General features: G+C 41.8%; 1 protein-coding gene and 1 long non-coding RNA gene across 2 annotated transcripts in view; one reads left to right on the top strand and one right to left on the bottom strand.

The window, feature by feature from the left end:
- Window positions 1-331: 331 nt before the first annotated feature.
- LOC145285886 (membrane protein BRI3-like) overlaps window positions 332-15653 on the bottom strand; it is a 73274-nt gene continuing 57952 nt past the window's right edge. Inside the window, exon 4 of the mRNA XM_080134347.1 lies at window positions 332-2420. Within this exon, the coding sequence (XP_079990473.1) occupies window positions 2289-2420 (132 nt within the window). The 3' untranslated portion in view covers window positions 332-2288. The remainder of the gene's footprint in view (window positions 2421-15653) is intronic.
- LOC145285887 (uncharacterized) lies at window positions 1512-3713 on the top strand. Its single transcript, XR_013869084.1, has 2 exons — window positions 1512-1961; window positions 2080-3713. It is a non-coding gene; the product is annotated as an uncharacterized LOC145285887 (long non-coding RNA).

Raw genomic sequence — 15653 nt, 5'->3', positions numbered from 1 at the left:
TTGCAAAACTCAATTTTTGCTAATTGTCTTTGAAAACTATTTTCATTAATAATTTTCTACCTTATTTTTCATAATTTTTTTTATATGTTCATTACTGTGACATGACAGTTCAGTAGACGCCATTGGTTTCACTTGAAATGCAAGGTTTTAATTTTCGAATTTTGCTAAAATAACAAGCCTTTTTTATATTATCTTTCCTTTGTAAAAAAAAAAAAAAAAAGAAAAAGAAAAAAAAGGCATTGCTAAAAATGAAGATTTGACAAAGTGAGGCAGGAACAAAAAAAAAAAAAAAAAAAAGAAAACAAGCAAAGAAAATAAAAAAAGAGAAAAGGAAAAGTAATTAGTTTATTGTTCAATTATGTCGTTCACACCACAGGTGTTGTTTCCGCTATTACTGCATAGCAGGTAGATAAGTCCTATTTACAATACTGCAGTCGTTTTGGGATTCTTGTTTGTTTTTTTTCCCCCAGACATTTTTCCTTCATGTAAAAAAAAAAAAAAAAAAAAAAAAAATCTGACAAGGCCTTTATAATCAGATGATAACCAACTACCGTTGTCACAAGTTATCATGGCCGCCAACAGTACATCTGTTCATTATCGCTCTGTAGATTAGCATCTGTTCAAACATGTTTATACAATATAGTAATATACATGGATACACCTTTCATGAGCAAAGGGAGAGAAAAAAAAAATTTATAGTCACGTTTTGAATATGCGCACATACATATTAGATCGATTTATAAGAACTTTTTTTTTTATGTAAATAGATTAAATCTATATATGTATATTAAAAAATTGTAATTCAAATTAAGATTTAAATTTTGCGGAAAACAAAAAAAAAATTTGGTGCACAGTTCAACTTAAATGAAAAACACAAATGCAGAAAAATCTTTATGGACGTACACATCACAAAACGAAAATATACTATCCCCAAAATGTAGATTAATCTTTTTATTTTAAATGATTTTAAGTGATTAATATGACATTGTTAATTTTTACGAGGCTAATCTCACAAGGTGGAATTATCTCTGAATTACCTGCACTTGTTTTTTTTTTTTTTTTTTAAGATGGTAATGCAAAAGTTCTTTTGCTTACTCATAAAATCTGAGATATATATATATATATATATATATATATATATCAAACTACTTGATTAATTTGTATCAGTTTTGGAATATGACATCTTCGTTGCATGATAGCTACATCATAAAGATATTTCTGTATTTTTTTTTTTTTTTTATTTATTTATTTAGGCTGAACTGTGGACTTGCATCAAAAATTTATAATCAATTTCGAAGTATCTAAGAGCTGATCTTAACTCAATGTTAGCAACCAGATAGCAACCAACATGTTTTTGTAATATTAATTAAGACATTTTATTACAGATTATTTTTTAAAGCTCAAGACCATACCAGGAGACTAGATTCTTAAAAATAATTTTTTTTAAACATTATATATATATATATATATATATATATATATATATATATATATATATATATATATATATAGATATTAATTATTTCTTGAAAGACAGTAAATTTGTTTTTTTTTGTGCATTTTTTTTTTTTGACATATCAAAGATTTGTCAAAGAGTTCCTGAAGTATTGAACTCCAATTTCTGTTCTAGAAAAATAAGGATCATTGCTTGGGCAAAAAGAGGTGCAGAGGTGGGAATGGTAGGGGAGATAATATCATTATAACCCGATGAAAAATTATGTTTAGTGTCATCATCAAGATACTTAAAGAAAAAATATTTCTTCTGATGTCACCACAACTGTTCTGAGAAGAAATGAAGAAAGAGAAAAAGAGAAACAAATAAAGAAAAATAAATGGAAAGAGAAAAAAGTGGAAAAAGAAAATGGTGGGAAAAAAAAAAAAAAAAAAAAAATCTCAGACCAGACTAAGGCTTGACATAAATCTCCCAAATGGTGACATTACTACAGTGTGTGTGTGTGTGTGTGTGTGTGTGAATATATGTAGGTTCGTGTGTGTGTGAATATATGTAGGTTTGTGCGTGTGTGTGTGTGTGTGTGTGAATATATGTAGGTTTGTGTGTGTGTGTGTGAATATATGTAGGTTTGTGTGTGTGTGTGTGTGTGAATATATGTAGGTTTGTGTGTGTGTGTGTGTGTGTGTGTGTGTGTGTGTGTGTGTGTGAATATATGTAGGTTTGTGTGTGTGTGTGAATATATGTAGGTTTGTGTGTGCGCAATGGTTTACACCTCCCTGCTCTTTCCCCTCTCATCTCATGTCATGTCCTTCATTTTGATGGTCAATTATCAATCCTATCCAAAAATAGCTCCACAATTCGGACATCTCCGTTGTCTCATAGCCAAACAGCAAAGAATGCCTATAGGGAAGAAGATCAAAGCACACGCAACTCCTAAACACGTGAAATCATCTTCCAATATTCCAACCTGAAAAACAAAACAAAATAAAAAATAAAATTTTAAAATTTTATAGACAAACGACAAACACATAATACCAGCTAAAGTACCCATGTATACCAGGTTTTTCAAATCTTCCTATGCATCTATTCAAACGGAAAAATATTAAATGGTCATCAAGTACTCATTTAATAATTATAAATTACTTATCACAAAATAAATAACATTGATAATATAAATCTCACTTGTCTGTCTATGCATGCATGCATGCATGCATGTGTCTGCCTAAAACTTTCGACAGAGGCAAAGGAATTTTACGAAATTGGTATCATTTTGAAGCTTGACCCTTCGGATGACAAATATTGAAAAATTAGCTAAAAACATCGATTCCTTCACCCTAAAACGGGCACTTTTCTACAAAGAGAGGGCTGCTTTTTTCGCCAATATTTATGAAAATCATTACCTCTTTTTGATTGACTCGCCTTAATTTAAACCTTTGCCACTTCTGGTTTGGCGATGGACGCAATGGCAAAAGCATCACATTTTTTTGTTCACGTTCTTGGCCTCCTTCGCGGTATGAGTTCGAGCCTACTACCACTTTTTTTTTTTTTTGCTCAACACACACATCCAAACACCCGAGCAACGCCAGGTACCTAGACTAGCTGATAAAAGTTCATTTTTTATGCTACTAGAATTTCAGATAATTAATTTGATTAATCATGTGCTAAAAGGTTTTTGTTAACAAAAAAAAAAAAAAAAAATAGTAGGCAGGCTCGAACCCGCGATGCAAAAGCGGAAAGAAAGTGGAGGTGTCTGTAAGGGTGTTCCTATTTACAATGCCTCCCCACAGGACAGAGTTAGACACCAGGGTCGTTTTTAATGTGGAGAAAAGGAACAAAAATAAAAATTGTCTCAGTCGTGAAGGATTTCTCCTTCACTGACAGAGAACAAGAAATTGAAGTGCAGCATCTGAAGAACAGATACTACACTTTGAGATATTAAATCTTTTATTCATGTTAAAAAAAAATACAGAAAAAAAAATCAACGATGAACAAAAAACTTAGGCACATGGCCAACTCAAAAGGGGTGATTTTGGGGGTCGTTGGTCATCCTTGTCACTCCAGAACTAAACAAAGTCAAAAGTTTCTCCCAGCTAGTATCTTCTTTCACCATAATACCGCATTCACCCTTTCATATTGGGGGACGTCCTAGTAACTCCCAATTTTTAAAACATTTTTTATTGACGTGTAAAAACAAAAAAGATAACAATAAAATGGTAACAATAATTCATTTGTGTCGAGGGAGGGGGAAGAAAAAACAAAAGGTGATTAGTAGGACCCTCCCAACCCCGTCTAGTTGATAGACTGCCCGTTCCACTAGGTTTGTAAAAGGAACCTCGCTTCTGCGGGTCAGTCTCTAGGTGGGGATGCCCTCTAGATGGGGGTGAATGGAGAAAAGAAAATTTTGTGGGTAAGGGATGGAGGTTAGTTTGTATTTCTTTTTCTCCAAGATGGGTAAAATTTAGAGGAAGGGGTGAAAACAAAAATTGCAGGTAAGAGGGGATGGGGATCTTGGAGGCTTCCTAATCGGGGAGGGATGGAACACACACTCAGCTAGCTGAGAGACTACTTGTTTAATTTAACTTTACAGAACTGCGCGTTCCACACCTAGGCGGGGAACACGTATTCAAATTTGGCTCCTCTTCGTACACACAGACTTGCCACATGTATCCATCTTCTGTCAAATGCCGCGCGATGCAGCCTTCTTCTATCACATCTGATCTTCACCCGTAGTTGGTGTTTAAAGAACGCGATCAGATCTTGATCAGAAAAAGACAACACCCCCCGGCAACCTTGCAGACGCGACGTCCAAATCACCATTCTCGCCACGGCCAGAATCGTAACGTAGACCATTTGTCTTTCCCGGTCCCACGGCGGCCTCACGTTGTCCACAACATTGGATACAGTAATTGGGTGAGGATGCTCAGGATCGATGCGAGCCGTCACCCCACTGACATACGACCAGTACTGGCGGAGTTCGCGGCAATCGAAGAAAGCGTGATCCGTAGTTTCCACAGCCGTTGTCCCACAATGGGGACAATCAGGCGACTCCAGAAACCCAGAACTGCATTGTATGTTGTTGAGTGGAAGTGCATTTCGGGCCAATCGCCAGGTCAGAGAGAACTCCGAATTGTTCAGATGACTCGAACCTGGCGCCCAGCTCCACGCGGAGCGGATCTCACTCTGCTGCCACCCCAAACGCGCGCATAGCGGGTCGTCAGCGGCCTCCTTCACTAGATCCCTGTGGAGTTCCCTACGGGTAGCAGTCACAAGGTCACTGGACCTTGGTAGTCGTTTTAGCGCGGCTCGGCACTCTTTCATGTAGGCAGATTCTCCCCGCGGCCTGCGACGGCTCTCGATGGAAGGGTCGAGAACGAGGTCGGGGAAGGCGGCAGTAACCACGGGGTGCCACGGTTGGTCCTCCTGCATATAGTGGCTCAGGAAGGCCAGCCTCTCAGCATCTCGATGACACTTCAAGTCCGGCATTCCCAAGCCTCCCTCACACGGACGTTGAATACAGACCTGTCTGCTCACCCAGTGTCTTCCTCTGTCCCAAAGGAGCGAGGACAAGAGTTCGACAAGAGCTTTTAGGTGTTGTGCAGGCAGGGGAAGTACGGCCAGTCGGTAAAGGATGAGAGGAAAGACGTAAGTGGCGCACGCCTCAGCTCTACCCTTTAAGGAAAGTTTCCTAGGAAGCCACGAATTGACTGCAGCCTCCACCTTTGACCGTACCTCCAACCAATTCTTGTCAAGCTGGAGACCCGGTCCGAACCACACGCCGAGGATCCGGACCGGGCCATCTGTCCAGCTGAAGGGCGCAGGGAGGTTTGCGTTGCCACTCCATGCGCCCAACCGCAGTCCTACCGACTTGTTGCGGTTTATCTTGGCCCCTGTAATTCTTTCGTACTGTGTGAGTGCCTCCGACACGACCTCAATGTCTCTGAAGCCCGACACGAAGATCGTGACATCATCGGCGAACGCGGATACCTTAGCAGCTGAGCCGCCAGGCAGAGCCATTCCGCGCAGGGCCGAATTTGCCTCCCCATGTCTCAGCTTGCGGAGAAGAGGCTCCAAAGCCAGGACATAAAGCAGGGGCGACAGCGGACAACCCTGACGAACCGACCGAGAGATAACAAAGGGTTTCGAGCGCTTTCCGTTCACTTGCACGACAGCCATGGGCTGTCGATACATTATGGAGATCCACTTGCAAAAGTCCGGTTTAAAACCGGCGGCCTCTAAGACAGATGCCAGGAAACGATGGTCGACCCTATCGAAAGCTTTGGACTGATCTAAGTTTATCAGCGCGGCTTCCGTGTCGTCATCTATTCCCCCCTCTAGGATCATGCGGATCAGGTGCAAGTTGTTCTGAATCGATCTCCCCTTCACAGCGTAGTTCTGTTCCGGTTCAACCAACTCGTCGATAACAACCTGCAGCCGATTCGACAGGACCTTGGCCAAAATCTTCAACTCTGTGTTTAGCAGAGTTATGGGCCTGTAGTCGTCTAACTCTTCCCCTCCATGCCCGTCACCTTTCTTCAGCAATGTGATCACTCCCTTGGTCACCTGCCCTGGGATGGATCCCTGAGCAAACCAATGGTTGAACATATCCGTCAGAAGAGGCAGAAACATGGGCGACAGCCTCAAGTACAGTTCGTATGGCAGACCATCAAGTCCTGGCGATCTGTCACAGCTGACCTGCTTCAGCGCAGTAAAGACCTCCCGCTCCGTCACCCGGCCCTCGCAACTAGCCGCTCTAGCCGCCTCGAGGCGGGGAGAGTCGGCCAAATAGTCGCTAAACTCAAGGACCGGAAGATCGGGCTGCTGCGTAAAACGCTCCTCGAAATGTTCTCGAAACCCCTCGCAGATCTCCCGAGTCGATTCCAGGGTGCGTCCATTCGGATGTTTGATTTTTGCAATGTATTTGTCCGAGCCACGCCTAGAAACCTCACGGCGCACGTCTGCATCAGAATTGACTGCTTCGTTGCCTATCTTTCTAAGCCTAGCTCTAACTACTTGGCCTTCGTAACGCTTGCTAGTCTCGCGTAGAAGGTCCTGCTTAGCTAGTTCCTGACTAACCCTATCACCCTCCCCCGTAGCCTGGGCTAGTTTCTGCTCTAGCTTCTTCTTCGTCTTGGCCTTATCTAGTGCGAGGCGCTGGGCATACTTGACGGAGAAGCTTCTGATCTTGGCTTTGAGACCTAACCACCACTTACTCCCGGTAACCGCCCCCACTAGTGCCTTTTTTATCAATTCTCTTAACTGATCTTGGAAGTCTTGTATCTCCAGAAGGGAGGTGTTTAACTTCCAGTACCCCGCTAACTTAGGCCTATTTCCTAGCTTCAGCCGGGCCATAACTAATTTATGGTCCGTCTGGCCTAGCCAAGTGAACGTGGGACAAGATAAGAAGTCTACTTCGCCTCTCCTAACTAACATCCTGTCCAAATAAGTATTTGGATAGGAGGAAACACTATTGGTCCACGTCCACATCTCCCGCCCTGGATGCTCGACCCGAAACCTGTCGACCAGGCCGCATCTAGCCATCAGATCAGCCAGGCTGGACTCGCACCTCTCCGATCCTCTAGCTCCGCCTCCTACCTTATCTATGTCGGGGTCTAAGATGGAATTCCAATCCCCCATTAGCACTACCCGCTTCCGACAATCTACAAACGCGTCAAGCTGACTGAAGAATGAGACCCTCTCACGAGCGGTGCTGGGCGCATGAACCGCAATCACCCGAAACACAGAATCTTTTACGGCAACATCGGCCACAACCAGCCTACCCACTGCATCTCTATGGACAACGTCGACCGTCGCCGACAGGGTACGTTTAACCAGCACGGAAACTCCCTTCCCCCGCGAGCTGCCATATGCTGAGAAAACCTCAAAGTCTCGGGCCAGCACCTGACAGTCCACAGAGGAAACGAAATGCGTCTCCTGAATCGCAGCGACATCCACTCCCAGGGACAAGAGGTCGTGCCGGAGGCGAGCCGCCCGGCCCGATGATCTCAAGCCCCTCGCATTCAGACTAGCCAAATTCAAAGCCATGGTACCTACCTTAAGGTGTGTTACACTCAGCTCCGAAGTCAGCCGGGGAAAGGACACCGACGTTGTGTGCAATGCTCAAGGTGGTCAGGTTTTTCATGTCCTGACCTTCTCTCACAATGCCGCCGACATCCAAAGGGTAAGTCAATTTAAGGGCCCTATAGAGTGACGGATGGACCAACACTGGGACCCTTCCCTTGCATTGTTTTGCGAGTTCCTCAAGGGAAGGGTCATTTTTCCTAATCAGTTCAATTCCCGGACCAGCCCCTTCAGCGGCTTCCAGCATTGTCCACACGTTGGTTTTGCAGGCCTCAGGAAGCCTGACGAAAGTTGTTAGCCGTGGGGCGTCCGGGAAATTAGAGGGGACATTAACGTCTTTTCCCCCTATCTGTTGGCAGTCCAGTAGAGGTTTTAAATTTTTTTCTCTGCCGGTGTGGTACGCCCATTGCCACAGACAGGGGGTCTACAGAACAAAGTTCCTCTCTCGTTTCGAGGGCGAGAGTCCCTGTTGGAGTGAGTCCGTAAGTGGGAGAATCTGAAGGGTCTCTCCCCCTCCCGGGTTCATTCTTTTCTTTCTGGGATGGCGGCTCAATTTGCATTGGTGTGGGGACGAGTGTCTGTGTGGTGTCTGGTGTTGGTGTTGGTGCGGTGTCTGGTGTTGGTGTGATGTCTGGTGTTGATGTTGGTGCGGTGTCTGGTGTTGGTGTTGGTGCGGTGTCTGGTGTTGGTGTTGGTGCAGTGTCTGGTGTTGGTGCAGTGTCTGGTGTTGGTGCAGTGTCTGGTGTTGGTGCGGTGTCTGATGTTGGTGTTGGTGTTGGTGCGGTGTCTGATGTTGGTGTTGGTGTTAGTGCGGTGTCTAGTGTTGGTGCAGTATGTGGTATGGGGGTGGAAGTGGGTTGTGTTGTTGTTAGAGGTGGTGTATGCTCACAGGGAGTGGGGGCTGCCTTTTCTTCCCCTTTCCTTTTCTTTTTTATTCTTTTGAATGAACCGGGGAGTGGTGAGGTTGAGTTCCTCTCCCTCTCACTAGCAGATTCATCCTCAGAGGAGCAGTGTTTTCTTCGCTTGATCCCCGTCTCAATTGGTGTGGGGACCGTTGGTTGTTGCTGCTCCTCTAATTGTTGTTTCTCCGGTTGATGCTGTTGCTTTTCTGGTTGCTGCAGCCGTTTTTGTTGCTGCTGTTCTGGCTGTTGCTGCTGCTGCTGTTTTTGTTGTTGCTGCTGTTTTCGTGGCATTGGTTGTGGAATTGGCCGCGGCAGCTGATGTTGTTGCTGCGGCTGGTTCAACGGCTGGTTTGGCTGCTGCTGCTGTGTCTGCTGCCATGGCTGTTGCTGCGGCTGTTGTGGAGGCTGCTGTTGTTGTTGCTGCCTCGGTTGTTGGGTTGGTTGTGGGACGGTGGCAGATGGGATTGTGGGCTTCCGTTTCCGCCTCATTACCGTGATCCATTCCTCCCCTTTGGGCTCCTGCACAGTTTTGGGTTTCCTCGGTGCTGGGGTTGGTGCTCTGGTTGCAGGAGTTGTGACAGCCTGTTTGGACACTGGTGCTGTCTCAGAGGTTGGGACCGCCTTTAGTGTCACTTGAGTAGGATTTGACCTTTGAGGGCAGCTCTTGGCCATGTGACCCTGTTTTTGGCAAAACCAGCAGTGCGGACGACGCCCCTCCACTACTACTGTCATAGTTGCCTCCTTAAATGTCAGCTGTGCTGGTATCGCCTGGAAGCCTTCTTTCTTTAGCCTCATGGCCACAGTGTAGCTGCCCAAGTGCATGCCGGTTTTCGACCGCACTGGGGTTATTTTTTCCACCTCGCCGAACTGTGTGAAGAAGGATCCCAGGATTTCTGCTGATATTTGCATAGGTACATTGAATACCTGCACCCGGGTCCTTGTCCTGCCCTGGTATTCGGGCTTTAGTTTTGTTCTCCCATACTTAATTTCCTGTAGGGAGAGTCTCTCCGCATCTTCCTTGGTGGGTAGGAGGATGTCCCACATGGCGTAGCTCCTCTGGTACAGGTATAATACCGGGATGTTTAGCTTGTGTAGGAGCCCTGCCATGTCTTCCTTTTTCATCCCTAGGAGGCGGTTTTCCGGCATATCCGAGATGATGAGGGAGAGCACTCTGTCTTCGATTGCCTCCCAAGCGCCTGGCACTGGTTTAATTTCTGCCCCCTCTATGTATTGTCTGTACTTGGTCAAGTACAAGTCTCTATACTCTTGAGGGGACAGTTGCTTCTCTACAGTCTTCCCCCATGCCGACCCTCTTGTTGGTGTTGGATCTTTGGTGAGGTTGGACTGTTTTTGCTGTTCCTTGGCGGAAGGGTTGCTATTTTGAGGGGCATTTTCCTTTCCGCTTTCCTTTGGGACCGACTCTCCCTGCTCTATACTTCTTCCAGGAAATACTTCCCTTTTTGGGGAGTCGGCCTCCTGGGGAGCATTGTCCTCTTTATTGTCTTTGGGAGCTTTTGCCCCTTTTGTTTTGGGGAGGTTTAGGCTGTATGCCCCCTCGTTTTCTTGATTTGCTCCCCTTTTGGGACAGTAGCCCTCCTGGGGAGCACTGTCTCTCTTATCGTTCTTTGGGGCTACTGCCTCTTGATTTTTGTTGTCAGAGCGGGATGCCCTGTCCAACATTGTTTTTTCTCCCCTTTGTGGGGAGTCGCCCTCTTGGGGAGCACTGTCTCCCTTATCGTCCTTTGGGGCTACTGCCTCTTGATTTTTGTTGTCGGAACGGGATGCCCCGTCCAACATTGTTTTTCCTCCCCTTTGTGGGGAGTCGCCCTCTTGGGGAGCTGCTGGTGAGTTTTCTCCTTTCTGAGGGGCGTCCTTTGGTTTAGTGTCCGGGCGGTATGCCCCGTTGCTTTTTGCTTCCCCTGTTGGGGAGTCGTCCTCTTGGGGAGCAGTTTTTCTTGTGGTAGCCCCCTGGCTGGGGGTATCGGTATTGGTGGTCCCCGGGCTGGGGGTGTCCATTTTTGAAAGAAGCTCTCTCTTCCCTGTATAATTCACCAAAATGAGTGACGTGGAGTCGACGTCCAAATTGGGAGCCGACTTTGGCGCCAAAAAGAAGTGGCGCCAAAGGCGGCAAGAGGGGAGATAGAACTGAGAGAGGGAGTGGGAAGTTAGTGGAGGGAAGAGAGAAAGTGTTTCCGACCCTCCCTCGCGGGAAGGTCGTAAATTATCAGCTCGGATCCCCCCCCGTGGGGGAGGGGGGAGAGCAGAGAAAGACAGACAAAGTGGGGGTGCGGACAGAACGCTACCCAACAAGCTCGCCGGGCACGAGAATGTGTCGCCAGAACAAGACTGCCTATCGCTGTGTATTTATCAGAGAACAGATACTACACTTTGATCTTGTCCCGAAGGCCAAGTAGGTGAATTGCAAGGGTGTTGGTTGAAAAAAAAAAAAAAGTAGTAAGCAGGTCCGAACCCATAACGTGCCAGAGGAAAAAAGAGGAAAAAAAAAAAAAAAAGTCTTATCGATGTGCCTACCGTGGTTGTGATGTAAATGTTTAAAAATCTAAATAAAAAGTAGTCTTTACTTTGAAATGAGTCTTTTTCAGAATGGTTTCATTTTTAACTAGCAGAACCCATGTACCGGCATTGCTCGGTGGAAATATGACACAGACAGCTACAGTACCCCCCACCCACAAAAAAAAAAAAAAAAAAAAAAAAAAAGAAGAAAACCTTTGATTATCTCGTGCATTATCCTAGAGGAGGCACAAATTATTAACTATAGAATAGCAGCTAAAGAAATATTAACACAGGTAGACGGCTCAAGAAAATTGCGGCCATTAGTGGTTGTGGCAAAAATGGATTCTACTGTCCTGCAGTGGCAGCTAATGGCATCCACAGGCTGTTATAGTCGGTGATTATTGTTGTTTTAGGGTGGTTACTTGCCTTTACAAATGTCACGGTGCATGGCTGACAATATCGATCACAGTCATCCAGATAGTGCCCATTATGATTTATCTTCGTTAACTGGGGAATATTGATCTTTTTTAGGTGGTTACTTTGATGGTCCTAGCAGGTCCCAGTATGCACTATTAGTTATTGCTGTATTGAAGTGGTTACTTGTGGGCATTGGCTGCCTTAACAACTCTTTCTCACAGTCATCAAGTGTTTTTAAATGGCTGCCATGACCAGTGTAGAGTTTGCTGTGTTGGTGTAGATGTTATATCACGTTTTTTTTTTTTTTTTTTAAGTATGCAGAAGACCGACCGTACCATATTTTACATAATGTACTTATACTGTATACCATAAGTATTGTTTACTTAATTGTAACTTTTTTTTTGTTTTTTTTTACATGGTCACCACTTATCAAGGCCTGGAGGTTACTCGTGGATAAGGGCTATTGCATGTACAGTAATCAATGGGATAGTATTGTAGTAATCGTTAGTATTAGAGATTTGATAAAGTGTCTTACTTAAGGGGGAGGTTCATCAGGAATTTGTTTATGTTGGACTTGAAGACATTCAAGTTGTATTCAGGTGGGAAACAGGCAAACGGAAGAGAGTTCCACAGGCGTGCACTTCTAAGAAAGAAGCTTTGTTCATGAGTCTACATTTTGATTTAGGCACAGAGGTGCCTCATGATAAGACTGGGTCAATAAATAATAACATTGGGATTTCAGCACTGTCCATATTCTGCATAATACATCTATGTGTAAAATGATACGAGTCTGAATGCAATCCGGCATGTTTATGCACAATTTGAAAAAGTATATGGTAAAAAAATTAAAAAAATAAGAATAAAATAAAAATCTGATAGTTATTTTTAAATATTTCTTGATACACCCAATCATGTTCTGTTAATGAAGACGAAAACTTTGCCGATATTACATGTAAGTTTCTAAAAATTAAAAGTAATTTTGAAGCATTTATACTTGCGAATTGAAAGACTTAATGAAAACCCTTTATTCAATGAATAACGTGTTCTGTAAAAATCTCATAAGTGATCTATAAATTTTATGTAGGTTGGTTGGTTGTTTTTGTTTTACGGCATATCAACCCTTTTCGGGCTATTTAATGCCAAATCCAAAGATTTTGAAGAAAATTTTTTTTTAATAGAATATATTTGTTGTTTCCACATCGGTTTCTATTTAACCCATAGTTGGGACCCTAACAGGTACTACCACTCCGGGTCAGAGTGGACCTGGGGAGCAATGGTGATTAAAGGGTGGCTCCACACTCCCCAAAGCCCACAAGCTGGGGCCTCACCACTGGATATAGTTTAAGGTCATATCCAGGACCCCCATTGAGGGACTTTTACCCTCTGCAGGGAGGCAGTCGGCGTATTCTAATGCCCCACCGACAGGGCCAAATTTTATGTAGGAGGAGAAGATGAATAAAACATCCTTTCATTGCAGGTTATTTCATTATGACTCATTTACAGACGGTTATTTCATTATGACTCATTTACAGACGGTTATTTCATTATGACTCATTTACAGACGCTTATTTCATTATGACTCATTTACAGACGCTTATTTCATTATGACTCATTTACAGACGCTTATTTCATTATGACTCATTTACAGACGCTTATTTCATTATGACTCATTTACAGACGCTTATTTCATTATGACTCATTTACAGACGCTTATTTCATTATGACTCATTTACAGACGCTTATTTCATTATGACTCATTTACAGACGCTTATTTCATTATGACTCATTTACAGACGGTTATTTCATTATGACTCATTTACAGACGCTTATTTCATTATGACTCATTTACAGACGCTTATTTCATTATGACTCATTTACAGACGCTTATTTCATTATGACTCATTTACAGACGCTTATTTCATTATGACTCATTTACAGACGCTTATTTCATTATGACTCATTTACAGACGCTTATTTCATTATGACTCATTTACAGACGCTTATTTCATTATGACTCATTTACAGACGCTTATTTCATTATGACTCATTTACAGACGCTTATTTCATTATGACTCATTTACAGACGCTTATTTCATTATGACTCATTTACAGACGCTTATTTCATTATGACTCATTTACAGACGCTTATTTCATTATGACTCATTTACAGACGCTTATTTCATTATGACTCATTTACAGACGGTTATTTCATTATGACTCATTTACAGACGGTTATTTCATTATGACTCATTTACAGACGGTTATTTCATTATGACTCATTTACAGACGGTTATTTCATTATGATTCATTTACAGACGGTTATTTCATTATGATTCATTTACAGACGGTTATTTCATTATGATTCATTTACAGACGGTTATTTCATTATGATTCATTTACAGGCGGTTATTTCATTATGATTCATTTACAGGCGGTTATTTCATTATGATTCATTTACAGGCGGTTATTTCATTATGATTCATTTACAGGCGGTTATTTCATTATGATTCATTTACAGGCGGTTATTTCATTATGATTCATTTACAGGCGGTTATTTCATTATGATTCATTTACAGGCGGTTATTTCATTATGATTCATTTACAGGCGGTTATTTTATTATGATTCATTTACAGGCGGTTATTTTATTATGATTCATTTACAGGCGGTTATTTTATTATGATTCATTTACAGGCGGTTATTTTATTATGATTCATTTACAGACGGTTATTTTATTATGATTCATTTACAGACGGTTATTTTATTATGATTCATTTACAGACGGTTATTTTATTATGATTCATTTACACATGGTTATTTTATTATGATTCATTTACACATGGTTATTTTATTATGATTCATTTACACATGGTTATTTTATTATGATTCATTTACACATGGTTATTTTATTATGATTCATTTACACATGGTTATTTTATTATGATTCATTTACACATGGTTATTTTATTATGATTCATTTACACATGGTTATTTTATTATGATTCATTTACACATGGTTATTTTATTATGATTCATTTACACATGGTTAGCGTAATATCCATTCTTTGTTTAATAAAAAATATGACAAACCAAAACATTAAAACAGCACTCATGCAGAATATGAAGTGTGCTGAAATAACATTTAGAAACCCATTCTTAGCATGGGGAGGGCGTTTTGTAACTATTTGATACTTTCATCTAACAATTTAAAAAAATAGAAGTTACTTTAAAAATTGAATTAGAGTTGCAAATCCTATTTACAAAGTAGTACAGTCTGTATTCTGCTGAAGTTCTTTAAAACAATGACAGAATTTCTTCTGTCCTTGGACAATGATTAGATTTGTAGGTTCACCAAGCTATCTTTCCAGGCTTTACCTCCTCTGAAAGGATACAGGATTATTTTATCACCTTAGGCATCCCATATTGATGTCTACATACTGATGGATCGGATCAGCAAATTGTTATCAGCCACAACGCTGAGAAACTGGCTATACCCCATATTAGATTAGATATTGCTACATCTAGCCCGTGTGTGTGTGTGTGTGTGTGGAGGGGGTAGTATTTGCAAGTTAAATACATTTTTTTACGATATGTTTTGTATGAGAAGATGAAAATCGAGAATAAGAAATAAAGAAAGAAATGGTAAAAAGAAAACTCGCCGGTTTGCATGTCATAAAAAAACAAAAAACAAAAAAAAAAACAGTATGTTTGTTTACAAATACATGAATTTGAATGAAGAGTAAAAAAAACGAAAAATGAAAAACACAAAGACATGATGGAGAAGGAAATAGTATGTGTCTTAATCTTCCTGTAAAAAAAAAAAAAAAAGTGTTTAAAGTTTTTGTAGAAGAATAAAACGAAAAAGACGGAGAATAAAAATAAGACATGTAGCACAAGAGAATATGAGTTAGTTCCGTTTGATTAATGCCATCTTGCTATGTTTTTAAGCAAAATATATCTGAACCCACTATTCCATTATTCTGAGAATCGCAGACAACCAGTTTGATTGGACGAGCTGTTGAAAGGGAGAGATCATTATTTCAAGAACTGAAAACGAAGTAGTAAATGTCAAATGTATCTTTCGATGACCCAAATACAGGTGATGAAATAGTAAAATTTGCAGACAATGTAGAGAACATCCCGGGTATTAATGAGAGATTAGAGAAAATAGTTTTACCTCCGTTTACTAAGACACAAGTACGATTGTAATGCTCCTAGGAAGTGATATAGGATTTTATAACGGATGAATGCAAATATGTGCAAAATCTACATAAGATAAAGACTAGTAGTC

This window comes from Euprymna scolopes, chromosome 10, assembly GCF_053919585.1.
Source record: "Euprymna scolopes isolate OS-2025 chromosome 10, ASM5391958v1, whole genome shotgun sequence".
NCBI lineage: Eukaryota > Metazoa > Mollusca > Cephalopoda > Sepiida > Sepiolidae > Euprymna > Euprymna scolopes.
The sequence above is the reverse complement of the archived record's forward strand: the minus strand, read 5'-3'. Positions and strand labels throughout refer to the sequence as shown.